This window comes from Lytechinus variegatus, chromosome 8 (genome assembly GCF_018143015.1).
Source record: "Lytechinus variegatus isolate NC3 chromosome 8, Lvar_3.0, whole genome shotgun sequence".
Taxonomy (NCBI): domain Eukaryota; kingdom Metazoa; phylum Echinodermata; class Echinoidea; order Temnopleuroida; family Toxopneustidae; genus Lytechinus; species Lytechinus variegatus.
In genome coordinates, this window is record NC_054747.1 from 30,726,608 (window position 1) to 30,750,588 (window position 23,981).

The 23,981-nt window shown below is 36.8% G+C and overlaps 1 protein-coding gene across 1 annotated transcript; it reads right to left on the reverse strand.

Moving 5' to 3' along the window:
* Nucleotides 1–695: 695 nt before the first annotated feature.
* Nucleotides 696–23,081, reverse strand: LOC121420323 (ubiquitin carboxyl-terminal hydrolase 2-like). The gene is made up of 13 exons (XM_041614911.1): nucleotides 22,973–23,081; nucleotides 20,512–20,964; nucleotides 18,753–19,562; nucleotides 18,227–18,286; nucleotides 17,354–17,486; nucleotides 14,618–14,735; nucleotides 13,686–13,793; nucleotides 12,270–12,438; nucleotides 9,305–9,376; nucleotides 8,130–8,208; nucleotides 6,926–7,033; nucleotides 5,628–5,754; nucleotides 696–3,725 (listed from the first exon to the last, which is right to left on the reverse strand). Exons 3-13 carry the CDS (start codon nucleotides 19,488–19,490, stop codon nucleotides 3,632–3,634), a joined length of 1,806 nt encoding a protein of 601 aa, XP_041470845.1. The 5' UTR covers nucleotides 19,491–19,562; nucleotides 20,512–20,964; nucleotides 22,973–23,081; the 3' UTR covers nucleotides 696–3,631.
* Between the last annotated feature and the right edge of the window lie 900 nt (nucleotides 23,082–23,981).

Sequence of the window (23,981 nt, forward strand, 5' to 3'; positions counted from 1 at the left end):
CTAAGTTATGACATTTCAAAAACTAAACCTTGGTTAAGATTTCAATGTTGACGCTGCCATCGGAAAAGTGGCGCCTATAGTCTCGGTCTGCTATGCAGGCGAGACAAAAACTGTCATAAATTGGAATTTTGGCGACAATGGTGGAAAACTCGCATTTTCTGAAACAGCCTCCTAATGCCTGTAGAGAATTCATTCTTGGAAAAAGAAGGTTGCTGGTTAGGCTTTAACTCTTAATCAAGCTCTTTCAGCGCTTTCCTCAAAATTTCTAATTTTTGAGACAATGTTTTAACAGCCTACAGACTGCATGATTGTGGATATTCAAACCTTCCTTTTTTTAGATTTTTTTTATAATTATTTTTTACAGCTGATGATGCACTAACGCAAAAAAGTCTTTTCTAATTTCCTTGTAGAATAACATTTCTGAAACATGCTCAGGTGATTAGGTTTTTGTGATCTCGCAATTTCCATCATATAAATGTATTGGCAAATCATGTTCTGAAAATGATGGATTTTCAAAAGCGATTTAATCGAATCAAAATTACCGAACATGAATTGCTTGATTGTTAAAAGAGTTTTCAATCTTCTTTATATTTCATAACATTCATTGGCATTGACACATTTCCATTAGATCAGAAATAGCAAAGTTGACCTATCACATGACCAATAATCAATATGTCACAGCTTTATCGCAGTGCAAAAGCAAAGCTGGGATCACTCTTTTGTCCCAAAACAGGGATACTGTACATATACTTTTTAAACAAATGACATTATACATTACCGAGATCTGTCTTAACATTGGTATTTCTGAGCTAAAATTTGCTACAAAGCAGACTAACGAAACTTCCACTTGACATATCCTTGCGGAGATTGACCTCCTTCAATTCAACTAGCTACATGTATGACCCAGACACTGTGTTATCAAATACATACTACTATCTTTAAGATAAATTCAGAAGCGTGGAATACTCTAATTAAATCACAAGAGTAATCATCCCAATTTCTTTTCCTTTTTTTGACCTGACTGTTGGCACATTTTGAATGGAGTTCTCTATTAGATATACAGCACCGTGTTTTGTTTTAATTGCTTTCAGCTAATTTCACTAAATGTAGCCAAGAACAGCAATTTGTGTTCTCCAACTATTGTAACACAGACAAGCACTTGTTCTCGAAGAATTATTTTGAAAGATCGACTTCAAGAGATTTGCAGAGGAAATATTTTTACAGATTGACTTCAAGAGATTTTGCAAAGGAATTATTTTGAAAGATTGACTTCAAGAGAATTGCAAAGGACTTATTTTGACAGATTGACTTCAAGCGAATCGCAAAGGGAGTATTTTGAAAGATTGACTTCAAGAGATTTGCAAAGGGAGTATTTTGAAAGATTGACTCGAAGAGATTTGCAGAGGAATACGGTTAATTATATATCTTTCATGGCAGATGTCAGCAATGACTATCTCCTCTAAGCCCAGGTACTAACAAGCTCCATGGAAGAAATTGAAAAATTGTCCACTACAAAATCTTTTGGGACGGTACGGTTGCAGGTTGCAAGCTTTGGTAATGCCATTTTCATTCTGATATCACTGAACCTAAATGCCACCGCACATCTTAAGTTTGATCTGCAACCAAAATTATAAAATGTAGTAAAATTTGATGCAAATATTGAGGCATGGAACATCTTACTGGTAAAGTTTTAAATCATTGTGTGAATACTTATAATATCCAAATCTGTGACTATCGTATGCTACCATCCTTATTAGAATGAAACCGAATTGAATATCTAGTCATAATGATGTCATAATAATTGTACGGTTGGCTAAAATTTGAAATGAATTTGGTGGCCTTTACTCCAAAATAAAAGCTTGCAATCATCCAAAATTGTCAAATTGGTATTCTTACCACCGATCTAAACCTGAAACACAAAGACACTTTCCATTCACATTCTCAGAAAACAAGCAAAAAGTGATATGTTCCAAAGTCGGATTGCGGCCTTTAGATCAGGGGACCATTTCATGAAGACTTAGTGTAACTTCCATGAAAACCTTGATTCTGATTGGCTGCCGAGCCCTGTTAACATAGTAGTTGCCATAATGGCAAAGTTACAATAGTTGTAACTCTTTATGAGATGGCCCCTAAATCACTAATGTTGTCTAAATGTTGAATCAAGTGCTGCCAACCTATTCAAGAATCAAAATTGACAGCGAGACCCATATTCTCAAACGAGGTTTCAATTTGTACTCAGGTAAAAAAAACATGGTTTGTGCAGATTTCTTGTTTTATTGCGCATCCCTTTGAGCACCCTTTGCCAAGGACACACGTTTAATGGGATTTTTCTTTGTGTACGCCATGAAATGAGCATAATTATGGACAAAACATTTGCGCAGTTCAAGGTTTTGTACCATAGCATAATTGAAACCTCTTTTGAGAATATGGGCTTGAGTGTCTGGCAATAATTTCCTTTGGAAAACTCTAAAAGAATGCATCTTCCCAGATCACCTAGCACACATAAATCAGAAAAACAGATATATATTGTTGAGTGTCAGAGGATGCAAGCTTATCAGTAACTCAAAAGCAAGGTCACTCAAGCCACCTATCTAGAGATGGTGCAATGTCAGTAGCTATTGAGTATTCAGACAAGGCATCTTTACATAGATTCCCATCAGCCTTCATGGTGCCATATACATGTTTTTTTAATATGTTTTCGACCAACACAAAACAATGTTGAGATTTAAAGAGGGCTTTGATGGGTGGTGGACATGGGCAATTCTGGAGGTAAGGTGCAGGGTCAGTAGTGCTACCAACCTTGACATGGAATGCAGGTCACCAATCAGGCTTCTTCGAAAGGCATCTTCAGGACCCCAATTACATAAAGCTAAGAAATCGATCATGGGGTGTTCATTGATACGATTGATTGCCATTGATTATCACTTATGGTCATTCGTAAAAATCATCCCCATGACCAATCAATCGCTAAGCTTTATGACAAAGGGCCCAGGACGAAATGTCATGAAAGTGAAGGGTTACAGTCTAGCATTGATTGGTAACAAAGGTAAGGCTAGTCTTCAATTGCCATCGTGCCACTTATCAACACATAACACAATGCAAGAAGCTATCTAGCTGCTTACTAAGGCATCTGCTGACACAAAGGCCTGTCTTCTCATGAGGTTTCGATTGAACCATGGTACAAATCCATGGACTATACAGATATTTAGTATCATTGTGCTTCAATTAGGCGCACTTTGCCGAAATTGCGTACTTACAATTGGACTTTTCTCCTCAGTTTAGGTGATTAAATAAGCATAATTATGTACACAAATCTGCATAGTCCGTGGTTTGGTACCATGGTACAGTTGACAGTTCTTTTGAGAATATGGGCCATAGAGTCAGGGTTGACTGGCACCTTGGGGAGGATTGGCAGTTTGGCATTGGTGAGTAGGTATCCAGGAGAAAGGCTATTCTTGAATCACCAAAGGACAATACACCTGGACATGGTGCAGTACAAGAAGCTTGCTTGCTTCCAAATGGGCATCTGTTTGGAGATTCTTGATGTCTACAGCAATTGTCCTTGACAGGTAGGGTTCTGACTGTCTTATTGGTTTGTTCTGATGGCGACGCACAGAAGGGATAACGGCTATCATAGCCTGGAGTCCTTACGGCTTATCTTGGAAGTATAGAAGAGGATATAGGCGTTGGATGTTACAACATTGCACTCCTTTAGTTGTGTGACTCTGCAGGATTGAATACAATGGGGGGAAATTAGTTCATGAGATTAGAAAAAATAAATAAAATTAAGAAAGTTAATACAATAGTAATAACAATAGAGCATCGGGTATAGGAGTAAATAAAGCAACTCTTCATAATATTCTTGCAATCTTATAAATATCTGATAAATATATAGAAATATAATTTTGATCAACATCACTTTAAAAATTTAACTAGATCATGGTCTAACCCTGTGCGGAAGGTATAGGTAGCTGAAAAATGTCAACATTTTGTAAATATACACTGAATTTTTTTCTAATGTTTACTATGTTGTTTCCTCATGCTCTAATGATAAACAAGTGGAATGCCTCTGGCCGTCTCACCTGCATCACGCGGTTCAATATAGTAGCAGTGCTGACTTTGAATACTACTCTAACTCGCACTTAGATGTTCAGTGATACATAGTTACTCTTGTGTCCACTTTTTTATGAACTAGACCAAAAAACTTACAGAGATATGATGGTTATTCAACAAAAAACCCCAACATGGCCAAAGTTCATTGACCTTACATGACCTTTGACCTTGATCATGTGACCTGAAACTCGAACAGAATGTTCAGTGATACTTGATTACTCTTATGTACAAGTTTCATGAATCAGATCCATAAACTTTCAAAGTTAGGATGGTAATTCAACAGATACACCCAATTCGGCCAAAGTTCATTGACCTTTGACCTTGGTATGTGACCTGAAACGCGCACAGGATGTTCAGTGATACTTGATTACTCTAATGTCCAAGTTTAATGAACTAGACCAATAAACTTTCAAAGTTATGATGGTAATTCAACAGATACCCCCGATTCGGCCAAAGTTCATTGACCCTAAATGACCTTTGACCTTAATCATGAGACCTGAAACTTGCACAAAATGTTCAGTGATGCTTGATTACTATTATGTCCAAGTTTCATGAATCAGATCTATAAACTTTCAAAGTTATGATGGGAATTCAACAGATATCCCCAATTCGGCCAAAGTTCATTGACCCTAAATGACCTTTGACCTTGGTCATGTGACGTGAAACTCATGCAAGATGTTCAGTGATACTTGATTAACCTTATGTCCAAGTTTCATGAACTAGGTCCATATATTTTCTAAGTTATGATGACATTTCAAAAACTTAACCTCAGGTTAAGATTTCGATGTTGATTCCTCCAACATGGTCTAAGTTCATTGACCCTAAATGACCTTTGACCTTGGTCATGTGACATGAAACTCTAATAGGATGTTCAGTAATACTTGATTAACCTTATGGCCAAGTTTTATTAACTAGGTCCATATACTTTCTAAGTTATGACGTCATTTCAAAAACTTAACCTCAGGTTAAGATTTGATGTTGACGCCGCCGCCACCGCCGCCGTCGCCGCCGCCGTCGGAAAAGCGGCGCCTATAGTCTCACTTTGCTTCGCAGGTGAGACAAAAAATGACAATTATGACAGATTTGAGAGTAAACTGAGCTAATGAACTGAGCTGTTAAAGATTTGTGTTACAACTGGCTTTCCATAGTAAATCTACATCTTCAGACCAGACTTTGAATTGAACTATTTAAAAGTACAATGCACCGACCAAAATGTCAAAATAACCCTCTTCAGTTGCAGAAGTACCAATGCAAACTGCCTTTGGACGAAATAGGCTGGCAAGTGTAAATCTGTTGCATAAAACTTTTTACCTGAGAAAACTCTGGTAAAAACTGAAAACTACGGTTCGTCTGATTTCTACCATTGACTTTAACACAGGGCAAAAACTCTGGTAAAAATAACCTGAGTTTTCTCAGATAAAAAGTTTTATGCAACAGGCCCCACGGGGTAGAAAAAGAAAATTCTATGACCTTTGACCTATTTTGGCCCATGACCTTTTCTGTGACCTCCTTACCTTTCATCGTCATACTTGTACCACTGGTCATCTTCAGGATGTCTGCAGTACGCTATGTAGTGACCCCCTGCAGTCCCCCCATAATGATTGCACACGGCCTGTAGGTGGTAACGGGAACACGGATCGGCTGGAGAAGAATATAAATAAAAATAATGATGATGATATGGAACATTTATATAGTGCTTAATACAATAGCCCGTATTCTGATGTCGGGTTTAACTTAGACCATGGTCTAACTCTGTGCTAAAATTATGGGAAGCCAAATGTGTCAACAAATTTTATTAAGCTGTATGTTTCTTTACTGTGCTCTTTCCTGATTCATCCATGGCGAAGACACTCATCTATTTATACTTCCTTGACAATTATGAATGATCTGAGAGCCAAATGAGCTGAAATATGATATCTCTACTGTTATTGATTTATGTAATAATTGGTAATCCGTAATTAAACCACAACTTTGAGCCTGACTTTAAGTTACACCCAACTTCAGAATACGGGCCTATGTTTCTAAGTGCTCCATACTCTTACTCCGACTTTAGGGCCCGTATTCTGAAGTCAGGTTTAATTTAAACTCTGGTTTAAAGTTGTGGTTTAACTATGGAAAGCCAGTGTAATAAATCTATAATGGTAGAGGTTCAATGTTTTAGCTCATTTGACTCCCAAAACATTATTAACTGCCTGGGAAGGACAAGTATGACAATTGTCTTCACCATGAAATAATTAGTAAAGAGCACAGTAAACATGAGAAGCATTCACTGTAAACAAAATTTTGAAACATTTGGATTCCCATAATTTTAGCACAGAGTTAGACCATGGTCTAAGTTAAACCAGACTTCAGAATACGGGCCTATCAAGGCAGCCCTGATCAGGTGCACGAGCATTCAAGGAATTCCTTCCCACCAAGAATCCATTTACCACACCTTGAAGTGTTTCATTAAGATTTAAGTGCAACTTAAAGCCATGCTTAGTGCCGACGCGTGCAAGATTTTGTAACGCACAATCTTATTAATACGCAGTAGTGTCCTCTTAACATAATTTGACCAAAGCAGTTATGCCTTTTATTTGGCCAGCAGGTTGACATTTATTCCGTTGGACACTGAGCATGCATATATCCGTGCTGAGGTCTATGGAAAGCATGTGTTATACCAAAATTATACAGTCTCCAAAGGGTTAAATGTGACTTTGAGTCATAGTTAACCTTACATAGACTGGGCTATTTCGACGCCTTAGAAGACGGGAGGTAGGGGGGGGGTGATTCACAAAGAGTTTATACCAACAGGTAATTTTTAATTTCTTACCGTCTTGTGATAGGTTATTGCTGAGATCAAGACCCCGAAGTGGTGCATCTACATGAGTGTCTACCTTCCGTGTCAGTCCGGTGTGTGACGATGAAAACCTCTTTAATTCTATCATGAAAGATAAAATAATCATATAAATAATAGCTGGATATGTATGAGCGCTTTTTGATAGCGCTGCTATCATTACCCCGACTTTAGCTGTGCTGCCATATAGGCACTGAAGCCCACCAGGTACCCATTCACCTCACCTGGGATGAGTGCAGCACAATGAGGGTAAATTTCTCGCTGAAGAAAAACACACCACGGCTGGGAATCAAACCCACGTCCCCCAGATTGAAAGATGTATTTCATTACAACTAGACCATTACGCCCCCTACTATTACAACATAATGGTAATAGTAGTTACATTTATAAAGCATATTGTTTCAAAACGCTTTACATTGCCATTATCATCACCCCGGTCATAGGATCTTAGTATGCCCCCACAAAATGTATGCACTTTCTCCACTTCATGGGGACTATTCCAATGAGATTTCCAAGAATCAGTTGCAACGCATACTACACAGGCTTTTGCATCCTACTGGGTACCCATTTTACAACTGGGTGGAGAGTGGCAGTGTGAACCGACGCCTTGCCAAAGGATGCTATGCCGCAGTAGGATTTGAACACACAACTCTCAAGATGAGAGTCAAACCCACTACACCACAACACTGCCATGAAATATACATGTAAAAACAACAACAAAATACTGTGAGCTGAACTTTTCTGGTGATGTCATTTTTGCTAAACTTGCTCGATCAACATTGCCCAATCTTCTGTATATATATATGAATAACTGATATGCTCAATGAATTAGATGGATCAATAGAAATCTGGCCTAAATTGAACAGAATAAAACCACCTTTGGTATAAAGGCCAAATTGCAAGCCACACAATGTTAGCACAGATTTCTTTTATGAAGTTCATTTCAATCAAATATATTCAGAATATTTGATATGCTTGATTCTTAACATGTAAAACAATGTTGGCAGTGATTCTTTGATAAAATATATATGTATAGCAGACACTCAAATCTGTTGTAATTCATAATTTTGTCCATCGATTGGGTAAATCAATGAGGCCTTTTCAATCAAAGAATTCACAATAATAGAATTCTCATAAGACAGAACAAAGCTAAAGTAAATTTAGGAGCAAAAGTACTTACGGATGATAAGAACTTTAGGGCATCTCTCTATCTCCATCTTCTTGGTACCCGATCGTAACGTCTTGCACTTTTCACATCGCTGAAGAACATGAAACAAAACAAAATAAGATATTTTAGTCAGGATAAAATGAGTGAATGCCAACTTTCTTTAATATCAACACTGTCGAAAAGAACGAAAGGACTTCTAGGAAGTACAGAGCCATTATATCAATGGCTCTGAGTGATCCATCCGCATATTTTCAAGTGCATGTTTATATATTTATATTTAATCTCAGATCTTGTGCAATGTATTTTGTTGAGATATTTAAAACCAAATAAAACCAAACCAAACCAAAAAGTCTTCCATCTTCATACATGTATACACAGTGGCCTGCATTCTGAGCTTGGCTTTGAGCTATGGATAGCCAATTGTAACAGAAATCTATAACAGAACAGGATTGATTTTATAGCAAGTCATCTGTTACTCAGATCATTCATTACTGTCTAAGGGGGTGTTGCAAGAAAACATTTGCAATCGATTGCAAATATTCTGTTGCAAGTTTACAATTCATAGATCATTTTTAACTGTAGCAAATCAGATTACACTCCTTATTAGAAGATGCAGACTTGCAATTAATCACAAATATGCAATTAATTACAAAATATATGAAAGATTAAGAGACAATAAATGGACATGCAATTGATTGCCAGTTTCTTGCAATGCCCCATAAGAATAACAACTGAATTAGCTTTCTTCACTATTATAACATGATGAAAGAGCAGGGTGGACATATATGAAAAAAATATGATGAAAATAAACTTTTGACATTTTCAACTTCGCATAAGTTAATCAGAGTTAGACCATGGTCTATAAAGTTAAAACTGACCCCAGAATACAAGCCAATAACAGATTAAGGTGACATCTGACAAAGCGAGTTGGTTAAATTCATCCATATCAAAATCATTGATGGAGCTACTAATGCAATCATACTAACAATATTTTTAGGTCAGACTTGAGTGGTCTCAGCTTAAGATCAACGGAATAAAACCCCATATAAAAAGAATTGGCTTCAAAGGTCTTATGGATAGATTCCTCATAAAATGCAAACGAGAATACCATCTTTTCACCCCTGAAATGTAAAAATTAGCCCTTGAATATGAGGTAGGGAAAAGAAGATATAAAAGATAACACTTACGAATTTGTTTTCTCCTGTTAATGTTTCTGGTTTGGTATACAGCTCTAAGGCATCAGCTAGGGAACTACACCCCTGTTAGGGAAAGGGAATATAAAACAAACGATGAATGTCAAATAAGTGAGTAATGATTCAAACACAAGGGGAAAAAAATCCTGGGCAAGGGGTTCTTACAGCTGTTCATAAATTTTGCATATGGGCAAGTCCAAGAATTCGCGCGCGTTACGTATGGGACATTTCAGAGGCTTCAATGACCTGAAAAATAGTGTTAATTGACTTTGATTAGATTGAATACCCTCATGATGGTAGACATCTAGGAGAAGAATAATCATGGAAAAAATGGTGGCATATGACCTCGACCTTGACCTTTTATAGAGAAAAGATGGGCCGTTACGTATGGGACGCAGAAAAAAGACAATTTTTAAAACAATTTTTACAAGTTGAGAATTCTCTGAAAGTATTTTATTTGACAACTTGTAACTCAGTGTGATAGAAGTCACAATACTCTAGTATATCTAAGGCAAGTTTCATGTCATAAGCCAAATCCCTCTAATTACAGACTCTAATTAAACAAATTAATGACATGTTACGTATGGGACAGTTACGTATGGGACATTTTGTCCCCATAGAGAATGTACACAATTTCCCCCATAATTAAGAAAATTGAAATAATTTAAAATATGGAAATAACAAAAGAGTTTCTGTCTTTTAAAATGTTCTATTGAGACATATTTGATATGACTGACAAGGAAATTAGCCATTTCCACATTTTTTTTTCGTGTTTTTCATGGTTTCATGAATTTCTTATGTATTTCTATTGTTTTTTATTTTATTCATATTTTTCCATTTTCACAATTTTTTCGCTTCAATTGTTTTCATTAATCAGTATTCATAACAAATCAGTCTTTAAAAACTAAAGAAAAGGTAAATAATCACTTTTTAGAGCACTCTTGAAATTTGTTTTTCTCCATTCACTTTGTACACAAATCTCCCCATTGACATTGTGTGTAAATGTCCCATACGTAACATGTTGTCCCATACGTAACAATTATTTAATTAACTTTTAATTAAAAAGTAAACTCCATTTTTGAAACTTTTTGGGGTATAACATTTTCATACTTTATAAATTAGAACTTCCCAGAGATGCAACAATACAAGTATTGTATTATGAGAAATAACTTAAAAAAACATCCTCAAAATGTTACGTATGGGACATTCCGCCCTTGGACAAGACCTAATTTGCATAATTAATTAGATGACATCACTTCTTTTCCCCCAAAAGTAATAAGATGTTAGGGGGTCCATGTCCCACCCATGACTAAATCTCACAAGTTTTGTTTTTATTTTCTATGAGTTTTTATAATTGTCCCATACGTAACGCCCATTTTACCAATTATGCAAATTAGGTGCCCCAAATTAGCATAAATATGCATATTATCAAATTTTTCTTAATGAAATTTTAAATTTCAACATATGGGCTTTCTTACCCCACCAAAGATAACTTCTTAAATTAAAGATGAAATTTTGCCTTCTAGGGTGACCTTTTCTTGGACTTGCCCATATACATGTAGACCAATGGACCATGTTCGTAGGTGGCACTGGTCATTCCATCAGGGACCCATTGCATGAATTAAAAGTTACTAATTATAGTAACTTTGCAATAGTTCTACCATGTTAACAATGATCAACAGCCAATCAAAATCAAGGATTCCATGCAAGTTACCATTAGATGGCAAAGTTACCACCATGGTAATTTTGTTGTGGCCCCCCCCCTAAAAATTTTGGTTGATAACCTCTTTTTTTTTACCTATGTCCATCCCAAAATTTCTGGTGGATCCCCCCTTAAATTTGTTGGCTTCCGCTGCCAATGGGCAAATAACTTCTGATTACTTCAGCAATATTTGGTGTCCCACTATGGTTTACTATTTAAACATCATGAGGAATTGCAATTTCAGACCTGGCAGTCTACGGCCAGTTATACATTACGTGATGTCCAACATTGTTAAAAAAATTAATTTGAACAGATCCAGAAAATATTTCAAGATCAAACATGAATTTCACATTGACACATCAAAACTTAGCGATATCTGCAATGAAATTCACTGTGAAATAGAATAGTTGATACCTATGTAACATTGACATCCTGTAATTTTTTACACAACCTGGGGGATGTTTCATAAAGCTGTTCGTAAGTTAAAAGCGACTTTAAGAATAATAATAATAATAGCCAATTTTTATAAAGCGCTTTTCCCAGAATGGCCCAAAGCGCGTTACAGCATATTATTACCCTAGTCATTGGATTCATTTCAATCAAGCACAAAAAGTGCACAATTTCCACTCCCTGGGGAGCATTCCTTGCATTCATCGCAGCCACATTATGGCGCTGGCAAAATCAAACATACAATATCTTTCGCATCCTACCGGGTACCCATTTAGCACCTGGGTCTCGAGTGGCAAAGTGTGGATTAACGCCTTGCCAAAGGACGCTTGACCGCAGTGGGATTCGAACACACGACCCTCTGTTTACAAGGCGGGATTCAGAACCACTACATCACGGCTCTTCCACAGAATGACTGGTGAACCTTTCTTAAGCGCTTAAGCAAATCGTCAGATCACCAGTCATTCTTAAAGTCATTCTTAACTTACAAACAGCTTTATGAAACACCCACCTGGGTTCCATTTCAGAAAGACTTATTACAATAACAAATACCAAATTTCTATAACAAATGTACAATCAACCAATCAGATTGAAATTTAAATGGCTTTAAACTGTTATTGCAAATTGGTTATTATAACAAGTTTTATGAAACAGGGCCCCAGATGAAATAGCCCAGAGCAGATTCTCAATCATTTTAATTTCATCTGTCAAAGTTGAAACTGAAAATGAATCGTCATCGCTGGGGAGTTAAAAATTCTATCACAAAGATGTGATGGTGGTGATTAAAGCAAAGCCAATCGCTTGACTTACCGTAGGAATAGGCACTGAGAGGTCGTAGAAGAGTTCAAAGGTCACTGAGACGTAGTCACATGTGGAGCATCTTAGTGTGCTGCGTGTTAGGCCATTGAAGAGGTCAAATATGATGGACTGGGTCAGCTGTTGCTGGCGCCGCCACATGAGATTGGCAAGATCAACGGGGCTGAAGTATGGACGGAAAGAAAATCGGTTTAATGTTAAAGGGGAATGAAACCTTTGGAACAATAGGCTTGTGTAGAAACAGAAAAATCAAAGAATAAGAATAAAGAAAGTTTGAGAAAAATCGGACAAATGAGAAAGTTATGAGCATTTGAATATTGCAATCACTAATGCTATGCAGATCCTCCCATTGGCAATGCGACAAGGATGTGTGATGTCACTGATGAACAACTTTCCCTTTGGTGGACTATGAAATACCCTCAAAATGTCTCTTTTTGCTTTTTCTTATGATGATACAAACTCTTTATCCATGATGTATTCTTAAAAAATATGTACTACATGCCCTCATGTAGAAAGAACACATGATCTAGGGATAGATGCGATAAAAGAGGCAATTCAAGTGAAATATATACTAAAGTAATGGGGAGAGCTGTTCACAAGTGACATCACACATCTTTGTCGCATTGCCAATTTGCTATCTCCATAGCAATAGTGATCGCAATATTCATATGCTCATAACTTTCTCATTATTTGTCCGATTTTCTCAAACTTTTGTTGATCTGTTTCTTTGATTTTTCTGTTTTCACACAAGCTATCTTGTTCCAATGGTTTCATTCTCCTTCAAGGCATTCGGTGCATTCAAGGAATTGATACTGTCGGGTACTTGTTCACTTCACCTGGATTGAGTGCAGCACAGTGTGGAAAAAAATTTCTTGTCGAACGAAATTATGCCATGGCTGAGATTCGAACCCACGACCCTCTGTTTCAAAGTCAAGAGACTAATCCACTGGGCCACAACACTCCACATGATGAGATTGTATCGTAAAAGAAATTGTCTTCAAAGAATTTTATTATGGTGCACTCGGCCTGAATCTGTCATACAGGAACATCAGAAACTGCACAATACCATTCGTTTCTGATACTTTCCCCCATAATGCAAGCTAAGACATTCCATCTCAGGGTAAGAACCTTCAGTGTTCCCTTTTATTTTGGCTTTATGACAATATCGACATTCAAATATTTATACATGAATGAAACTTTAAATTGGAATTGCGATTGGCATGTTGGACTTGTAACCTGCTACCCCAAAACCAACATTATGTCACACAATGATATTCTGCATTTTTATGGACCTTGAAAGGCACACCCTAAGCTTTAAGATAACATATAATTTGGTTAACTGATCAACATATACCTCTAGGCAGCATTTCATTATGCGTTCTAATGTGTCATGTCTTTGTCTATACTTACTTGAGGTTCTCTGGCATAGCACCCAGCCTGGGGGGATTCTTGACTCTGTTAACATCTTCACTCAACTCAGCAAGAAGACTCAATAAAAACTCTGCAGCATCATGTTGCCTACATAAACAAGAAAAAAACGCAGTTAATAAGCCGTCGACTACTGAATAACTTTAGCAATATCCAACTCAATAAGACTTGAAGGGGCTCCACTCGCCTGTTTTTGTGATAAATCTTGCCGCGCAAATTTTTTTGACGTCACTCGCTGACCTTGTACTTTCCAGTCTCACGTGTCTTTTGAGACCAAAATTGTGCCCCCTGGAAACACGGTTCATAAATTACGCAACATTTTGTAACTGCATGCAGACAAAGAAATATATAAGAAATTTAAAGAACAATAAAATACATAAGAAAATAATAGTAAAGTTGAAATATTTTTAAAGTACATTTGATCAGATTCCTATTGTCTGTAAATAAAAAATTAGCATTTTTGGAGCATGATTTTGTTAGTTACGATTTTATGCATAATTTTGCATAATTAATTAGCAATGAGAATTTTCACAAATTTCAAACTTATGGTTTTGTAGATTATGCCTTTGGTAACGCACGTGCCAATTTGTGTCGCGTCGAAATAGCCCAGTCTATTAATAGGGGTTAATAATACTAATTCTGCCCATTCTTAACTGTAGCAACATTAATCTCTCATCATTGAAGAGAGACAATAATCTCATAATGTAAATTATCTTACTATGCTGATCTGAGCTTAGTACAAAAAAGCTGAAACTGAACTAAAAGTACCAAACACAAATATCCCTGAAGATTGCAAATCATGAAATCTACAGTGTTCTTTTTGTTTGACGTTCGGTTTTAATGTATTCCTGATAGGCTGATAAAATATTGTTAAGCTGCACTTGGCCATTAGAATCTAGGAACATGGTACGAACCTGTAGCCACGAAACTCATGACTGAGCATGTTGCCAATTTGACGCTTGAGGTTGTGCGGCGTCAAGGAGCTGACGGTAGAGTCGGGGTCCCAGAGTTTCTTGAGAGTCTCGGCAAACTCTGTATCAAAGAGCATCAGAAGGATCACATCAATACATCAATTTCTATGCTAATGGCAGTACTTCATTTATAGATGTAGGCCAACAATATTTTAAGACTGCAGTTGGGTGTTAAGCAATGCTGTTGGCAGTTGGTATTTAAGACTTTCACTTAATAGTAGAGGGTAAATAATAAATAAAGTAAATAATAAATGCAAATATTTATTTACATGTAACAGGGCTCGACACTAGCGGCGGTCCGACGGTCCAAGACCGGTAAAAATCGCTGTCCGGCCAGTAGATTTTCAGAAATTGGAAGATTTACTGGTCCGACATGACCAGTAAAAAATATCATTGTCGGGCCAGTAATTTTTCCAAAAATAGCAAGATTTAAGGGTCCGGCATGACCAGTAATAAAAACCATTGTTGGCCAATAACTTTTCCAGAAATGGTCAAATTCACAGCAAACCATTTCCCCCCGTTAAATTTTGCCATCCACACACAGAATACACACAGAATGAATCGCACGTAATGTATATTACAGCATGCATACAGTGCAGTGTACATGTAGTTAGCCACACAACTCACATGGTAAATTCTCCACTGCCCGCACGAACGAAGCCTGGCTAATAAACTCTGGCAGAAATCTCTCACAGAGCTGTCAAAATTCAAGGTTCATACTCATGAAAGGCTCTTATAATGTCCATATTTCCTAAAAATTGTAGCAACTCTGTCATTTCTGAGCAGTAAAAGGAGAAATTTTCACTTCTGTTTTGGTTCCAATAGATCGGGTTTCGGGTGATATCGTCTGAATACATAATAGCCCCACATATGCATTTATGTGTGTGTTGATACACTTGGTATCTGTCTTTATTTCGTAGCTATTTTAATTGAGCCAAAAAGAAACTGATAAATTATTTATGATAATAGTTTTAGCTTTCTTCCTATCTTTCTTTCCTTCTTAATCTTTCTTTGTTTCTTCCCTCGATTTTTTTTGTTACTGTCTTTTCTTTTAATTTCCCTTTTTTCTTTAATTCATTTTTTCTTTCTATCCTTTTATAAAATATTTTCTATATTTTCTTTTTCTCCCTCTTTCTTTCTGACATTTTCTTTCTTTAGTTTTTGAGTCCATCCATCCTATCTTCATCTCTTCTTCCTTTCTTTCCTTCCTTCTTTTTACCCCTTTCTTCATTCTTTGTTTCTTTCTTCCATCCATCATTTTATTTACCCTTTCTTTTTTTATTTCTTTTCTCAGCCCTTTCTTTATTACATTCATTCCTTCCTTCTGTCTTCTTTCCTTTTTCCCTTTCTTAATTATATCCTTTTACCTTCCTTTCTTTTTTTTGACTGCTTGCTTCCTTTATTCTTTCATTCCTTCCTTTCTTTGTCTCTCGGTCTTTCTTTTTTTTTATGATTGCTTGCTTCTTTCTTTCCTTCCTTTATTTATTTCTTTCCTTCTATCTATCATTTTACCTTTCCGTCATTTCTTCCTTAATTCCTTCCTTCCTTCGTTCAATCCTTCCTTTCTTTCTTTATTTCTTTCTTTTGTCTGTCTTTCCATCTCTCCTTTTACCCTTTCTTTTTTATTGCTTCTTCTTTCTTTAATTCCTTTACTACTTTCTGGATTTGTTATTTCTTTCTGTATTGCTTGCTTCATTTCCTTCCTTCATTTCTTTCTTTCTTTCAGTCTTTCTTATATTTGTTCCTTCTTTATTCCTTCCTTTCCTTTAGTTCTATTTTTTTCTTCCTTCACATCTATCCTTTCTTTACCTTTTTTTCTTCCTTTCTTTTATTCTTTCTTTTCCTTCCTTCCTTTCTTTCTTTCTTTCTTCGTTTCTGTCTTTCTTCGTTTCGGTCTTGCTTTCTTTTTGTCCTTCATTTCCTTCATTTTTTTTTTTTGGGGGGGGTAACGAAAGGCTAGAAAAATAAACTTGCGCCTTTTCTTAATGTTTTCTTTGTTTTGGGGGACCAGTAGATTTTAGGTTCGGACCAGTAAAAATTTGAAAAACTGGGTATCTACTGGTCCGACATGAATAGGTTGGACCAGTAGAAAAAATGTGTTAGTGTGGAGCCCTGCATGTAATCAGAGGCCCTAAAAATGTACCCTGGGGAACCCCATGATTTCGCTAAGTAGAGGTATAAATACGAATAACACTTGATCAGGGGCCCATTTACAGAAAGGAATGTTTTTGATCACAACTCAAAAACAATTAGACATAAAAAAACAAGCGGATGTAATTGGTTAAAAACAAGTCGAAGAAATTAGTTTTGTGTTGATAGGGAAGCCAGTTGGAATTGATCAAGGGGGCCTGAAAATCACCAAGGATACAATATTTTGTACACAAAAATGCTAAAACTATGGCCTGAAAATAAATTGCCAGAGCCTGAATTCAGGCTTTTGCCTGAAAACTGGCATCCCTGCATTGATACTGAATATCAACTTAAATGCAGACTGAATAATGTCATATTTTCTTTCTTATTCTCATAACTCCTGGAAACATTTCATGAAGTGTCTTATCAGTGATTTCCATCTGAAAATTTGCTTTTAGCCAATCAGGTGCAAGAATTTCAGTAGCTTACAACATCTGTTTATGGAAATCACTGATGAATTGTTTCATGAAAGGCCCCCCCCCCCTTTACCTTGAAAGAGTTTGCCAGAGTGGTAGCTATTGCTGTTAACATGATCGTTGTGCATGAAGTTATCCATCTGAAGGCAATACTTGGACAACTCCGGAATGGAAGACAGACACTGGATAATGGTGTTCATATAACACTGCAAGAAATACACAAAGACAAACACTGGATAATGGTGTTCATATAACACTGCAATAAATACATAAGACAAGGGGTATAAGGTGTTTACATAACACTGCAAAAACAAACAAAGACAGGGCACTGGGTAATAGAGGTCATATAACACTGCAAGAAATACACGAAGACAGAGACTGCAAAATGGTGATCATATAATACTGAAAGAAAAACACAAGTTTGAATTATTGTGTATATAAATAAGAAAGAATTACACAAAACAGACACTGGATAATGGTGTTCATATAACACCGAAAGAAATACATAAGACAAACACTGGAAATGGTGTACATATAACACTAAAAGAAATGCACAAGTATAATAGTGTTCCTATTAGTAAGAAATACACAAAACAGACAATGGATAATGGTGTTTATGCATATATCTGACAGACATTCACAAGAAGGACACTGGATCATATTGTTCAGATAACACCAAAAGAAATACACAAGAAAGACACTGGACAAAGGTGTTCAAGTAACACAAAGAAATACAAAAATTGTTAAAAATGCAATGGAGCCCGAACTAACTTAATGAGAGCAGGCCAAAAAATGACAAAAATTATAATTTTGACTTGCCACATGTGACCTACATCAAATGTGCTTACTTTATAACATACATTTAAATGAAGATATTATCATAATAAGAACCTTGCAGAAAAACCACAACTAAGAATTTGAGATTCAGTTTTTAATATCATCTTACCGTGTTTCCTATGTTTTTCAGCCCTCTTTTTCCTGCTCCTTTGATCGTGGAAAGACCGTACTGTTCATGAAGAAAAAAATAATTGAAACTAAAACTAGGTAAAATTACATTAGTTAATCATATCAGGATCGCACCTGTCTGTTTACCTAAAACAGGCACATGTACATTTTACACATTTTTTCAATATGAACTCGTAGAACAGTGTGTTGAATTCTGATTAAACGGAGGTCATGGTCTCTGTTCTAAAATTGGAGCAAGCAAAAATGCCACACTTGTTTACAATAAATTTTATTTACAATTTACTGTGCACCTTCCTCATGCTTAGGTTGTGAAGAAATACTTGGTATTATTCCTAGACAGTTGTAAATGATTTTAACATCAAATTAAATGATAAACTGAGCCTGTACATTTCAAGGTGTGTAGCACCAACGGCTGTCTATTGGTAAATAACAAGGTCAGAGTTTAAATAAAATCGGAGTTCAGAAATCGGAATACAGGAACTATTCTTTTAATTCGATAATCTTACCTCTCCAGCTGTCGATCTTGAAGAATAATCACCTAGACTTGATCTCCTATTTGATAATTTCACAATACTTGGAGTTCTTTTGAGGGTTGAATAGCTTGACCCCCTATTGGTCAGTGAAGGTCGGTATGTTTTTTCTGTCCTACTGTAGCTATCCTTGACCTCTTCCGTGTTATTCGCAGATGAAGTCCTGCTCTCGGAGCTATCCCGTGGACGTGGTGCGTTCAAGTCCTCGATGGAAGATTTATAAAGGTTATCAGGCACGCTGCCAAAATTTGAACTCTTATACGTCCTGGACGGGGAATCGTCCATAAGAGGCAGCTTCAGTAGGTCCCGAGATAGCGAAGACACGCTCGGGCTACGCTGCTCTTGTCGGAGCGACCTCGAGGCGTATTTAGTACTGTAGGTGGTGATATTTGAGGAGTCGGCACCGTATTTATTTGGCTCGTACGTGGCGGTGATGGGGTTGGTGGAGGTTCGACTGGTGATGCTGGTCCGATGAGGGCGGTAGGCATCGCGGCTGGTGCTGGATGGCGAGCCGTAGCTGCTCGAATACAAGCTGGCCGGCTTGCTGTACGAGGATGTGTCGAGGGCATGTTGGGTGGCGCGTGGTGCGATGCGTCGCCGAATGGAAGAGCTGCCTGTACTCTGGTAGCTAGCTGGGGGGCGGGGTATCATGCTGGTTCTTGTTGTAGAGTGCCCATGGTAGGTCACTGGGGAGGGGCGCACACGTACAGGCATGGTTTCATTCTCAAGCTATACATCGGGGTAGCGAGTGGGATCTGAATTGCACTTGACCCAATGGGAGAACTCCTAGAGTAGAGTATAGAGAAACATAATTGATGTTAAAAAAAATGTACACAGACTGTCAATGTCATAGACTAATACTGGTAATAATAATATAGGTATATTTACCCAGGGTAGCCACTTCAGTTTCGAAAACTATTCAACCTGCGGGCCCTGCTATAATTATTACCCCGACTTTAGCTGAGCTGCCTAGGTGCTCAAGATCTCAAGGAATTTCTTCCTACCGGGTACCCATTCACCTCACCTGGGTTGAGTGCAGCACAATTTGGATAAGTTTCTTGCTGAAGGAAATTATGCCATGCCTACAAAACCAATGCCAGCCAGACCTATTATGTACCATATTTCCAATGACATACCATTCTGTGGAATAAAGTTTTGCAGGTCTATGTGACTGTAACATTACATAAGCACTAAAACTAAGCCTAAAATGAATACAAGGTAATTTTAACATTTGAATATAAAATATGTGAGTGGAAAAGGAAATATTGTTAGTTGTAAAAAGTAAAAATGCACTTTTCTATTAATTAATTCTGCATAAAGTTACAGGAATGTAATCTGCAAATTGCAATAAAGTGGGCAGAAAAATGTTACAATTATATAGTAAAAATGCCCGGTATTAAATTATGCAAAGGAACTGATTAATGGTACATACTATACAGTAATACAAAGAATCAAGCAAATTGTTCCCTACTATTGAAACAAATTTCAAATGGAAGTAAAAATTATAAAAGAATTTTAAAATTAAATCTTTTTTTCTGTGTTGTTTATTTTTATCTTTTTTGTATTCTCTTTATTCCTCTATTTTTTTTACTTTTATTCATAATTTACTTCTTTCATATAACATTCTTTTTTTTTTCTTCTTCTTCTTTCTTTCTGTATTTCTTTTCCTTTCATTTCTCTCCCTTTTCTGTTCCTAAAGAGGATTGGGAAATTATATCATGCTACATGTACTTACCACCTTTTACATCCAAGAAGTATTGAGTCCAATCAGTTTTCTATGTGAAGCTGTTGCAATTCTGTGGTCAGTTATTTGGTTCTATAATGGTATCTCTTGGAACGAATGCCTCATAGCCTGATTTCAGAAACTGACACAGATGTCATGTGAATCCTTGTCTAAAATCAATCATTATCAAATGCAATTTAAAACTGACATCCATGTGTTCTTGCGTTGTCCATTTGAAAAGGAAGCATGTGATGTTTAAAAGATTCACATGATTATCTCCAGTACACTTTTTCATTAGAAATCCAGATTTTTTTTTCTTTCCTTGTACTTTTTTTCTTGAAACTTGTTCTGTGACCACCTTGATATATAACTTCAATGAAAAAATATGTTGCAAACTGCCAAGTCAGCTTTTATATGTCTTGTTTATTTTAGTTGAGTTTCCTTTGCTTTCACTCCAGAATAAACCTGTTAGGGTGAGACAAAAGGGGGAATATTGTTAACATTTCAATGCACAGATTTTCTCATGATCTACAGAACCTGTTCATTCTCTGGAAATGGTGCAATGTCAGAAAAGTCAGGCATGCATTTGAAGTCCTTAAGGAGCAATTCTTTAGGGCCTATTGCCCACCTTAGGGGTGCGTATCAGACCCATACAAATTTAATTCAATTTCAAATTCCATACAATGCTAATACAATGGTCACATTTGTTCTAAGGCGGCCGTACGGCGAGTCGAAAACAGCCGTTTTATCAATTTTGATTCAAACCACCTATATGTAGTTGGACAAAAAATGTTAAAACGGCTGTTTTCGACTCGCCGTACGGCCGCCATAGAACAAATGTGACCATGGCATAAGCAATCTTCTCGTGCTCCCTGGCCAATTCATGATGATTAATGCATCATGGAGATTTTTTCATACAAAATTTACAACTTAGATCTACATGTACTTGTTATAGTCCTAAACCAAAACGAAAAATCATGTTTTGATGTCTAAAGTTTTTCTGCACTAATTTTGGTTCTCAACTTTCTATTCATAAAATATTTCTACCAATGTTTTTTTAGACTTTAAGGTAAGTTCCATCTCAGAAAAATGTTGATTTGAATCATTAGAGAAAAATTAGACATGCTGAAAAGTTCAGCATTACAGATTACAGATTCAGATTACAGCTAAAGATAAATTCTCTTAAATTGGTATTCTGAAAATTGTCTTATCTCTGGAAGGACGTCCCCTATTTTATCTCTGACACACCCAATATTTCATCATCAACCAATCATTTAGGTCAATCAATAGAAACATCTCTTCTGAAAAATAATAGAGTATTGTTGATATGAGGCGTAATTTTCTTGCGCCCCTGACGCTTATGCTTGTGGGCTTCTGTGCTTAAAGTACATGTCGCTCTTCTCAAAGACATTGTCTCTGAAAGGATTAATCATCTCGAACCCCAATTTTTAATTGCTGAAAAGTCTACCAATCCGTCGTTACAATTTCTTTGGAATCTCTCCTTTTGTAAAATATGATTTTCTTGCGGGATGCAGCAAGAAATAATTGCAGACAGACACATATTGCATACATGTAACAATAGTCAATACAATAGCCCCCTACCTCTTGTTAAATTTCTTGTATTTTGCAAGGAAGTTAACCAAACGCAAAGATAAGAGAATTTTCAGAATAACTGATACCTTTTATCTCGATAGTCATCGTGCGCAAAGGGATAATTACGCGACATTTTAATTTGGTAGGCCTATTAAGTGTAGGCTAGGCCTACCAAATTAAAAATGTCAATTGTCATCAAAATTTTGGAGAAGCATGAATTATTTTCTTGAAAAAAATCTTCTTGGACTTGGCCAGTGACCTGTCCTGGGGCCATATTCTGTCATTTTTGTCTTCAGAGAAATATTCTTGTAATGTTGTATCTTTAGAGTTACAATAAAATCTGTATTCCGAAAATTCTTGTATCTTTTCCTGTAAATTTTCTTGCAACTTTCGCTGGAGCGCATATGATGTCAGAGCTCAGAGCTAGAAAAATGCGTAAATTAAATAAATAGGCCTCCTACTCAACTTAAAGAGTTAAGTGTAGGCCTATCTGTCAACATGAGGAACATTATCAACAGAAATTTTCTGTGGAATAAAAAGAAATTCGGGTTCAGTCATTCTAACGTTAATTTTTTAGGTGCGACAGACATGGCCTGTGCCCCCATCGTACAGCCGTGCTTCCCGTGGAATCGGCTCGGGAAGCCGAAGGGGGAAGGTATCAGCTGCACCCGGCACCCGTCCGTACCATACCCATTTATGGCATTCCATGCAATACCGTAGTCCGTAGCACTACATCGCGACAACGCAAAAAATACCGGTACAGACCCCATCTTGTAACGCAATTTTCATCTTAAAGAGACTGAATTGTTTGAAAACATCTAATCTGCAACCATTATATTTATCTCAAGATTATAATTTTTACATGACAATGAGTACTTACGGCTTCAAAAGGCTGAATTTATTGAGTAAACCAAGGTAGGTCACTGCGGTCGCAGGCTTATTTACATCTTCGAAGAGATCACCATTAAAATGGCGGTAAATCACGTGACTCGGCTATAATCATTGTCATGGTGACGTTATCTCTCGAGTCGATCGACGATCTCGGGCGGATGCCTAAAGTTTGATTCCCGGGGTTGATTATCTGCATTTGGATTTATCTTTTTAAATCATGTCTTAAAATATCATCATCATCACCATCATTGTCATTTTCATCAGTACCACCACCATCATCACCGCCACCACCACCATGCACAACCACCACAACCACCATCATCATCATACTTACTTATAATCATCATCGTCATCACCACCGCCATCATCGATTCCGATCTGCGTTGAACCATTTCCTGTGAGTCCCTTGAACAACTTTTAGTTCTTTCCTTATTTTCTTCAGTTTCCTTTTCATCTTGTTTTCTTGATTCTGCATAAAGCACTGTTATTTGCCATGGGGATACTACTCAATCTTGTTTTTTGTGTGTGTGTTTCTTTTTTTAATGGACCCGCATCAGCATATCTCCCCCTCTCTCTTTGAGTCGGTTTTAAGTCCCCCCCCCCTCTCCTTCTTCTTCCAGGCTGGTACAGTCCGCCACTGGCGTATTATCGTACCTTTAGCATTTACCCCTCTCTCTCTCTCTCTCTTTTATTCCAGATTGATTGATCAAGTTTCTTCTCTCCCTCTTTTCTTGCTTTCCGTGATGACGATTTAAAAAATATACTTTAAGATTATCAATTTAAAAATTAGATAGGGAAAGAAAGCAAGCATTTTCAATCATGTCATATAAAAAGCTCCCTCATTAATTTAAAAAAATTTCTGCCACCTTAATAACATTTTGAAACATTCAATGAAAAATATTTCGTCTCGACCTACAAAATTTTATTGATGCTTCATCAAATTATTTTCACTTTCAAAATTAATTCATCAAGCCGATAAATTAATAGGTAGGCGTACG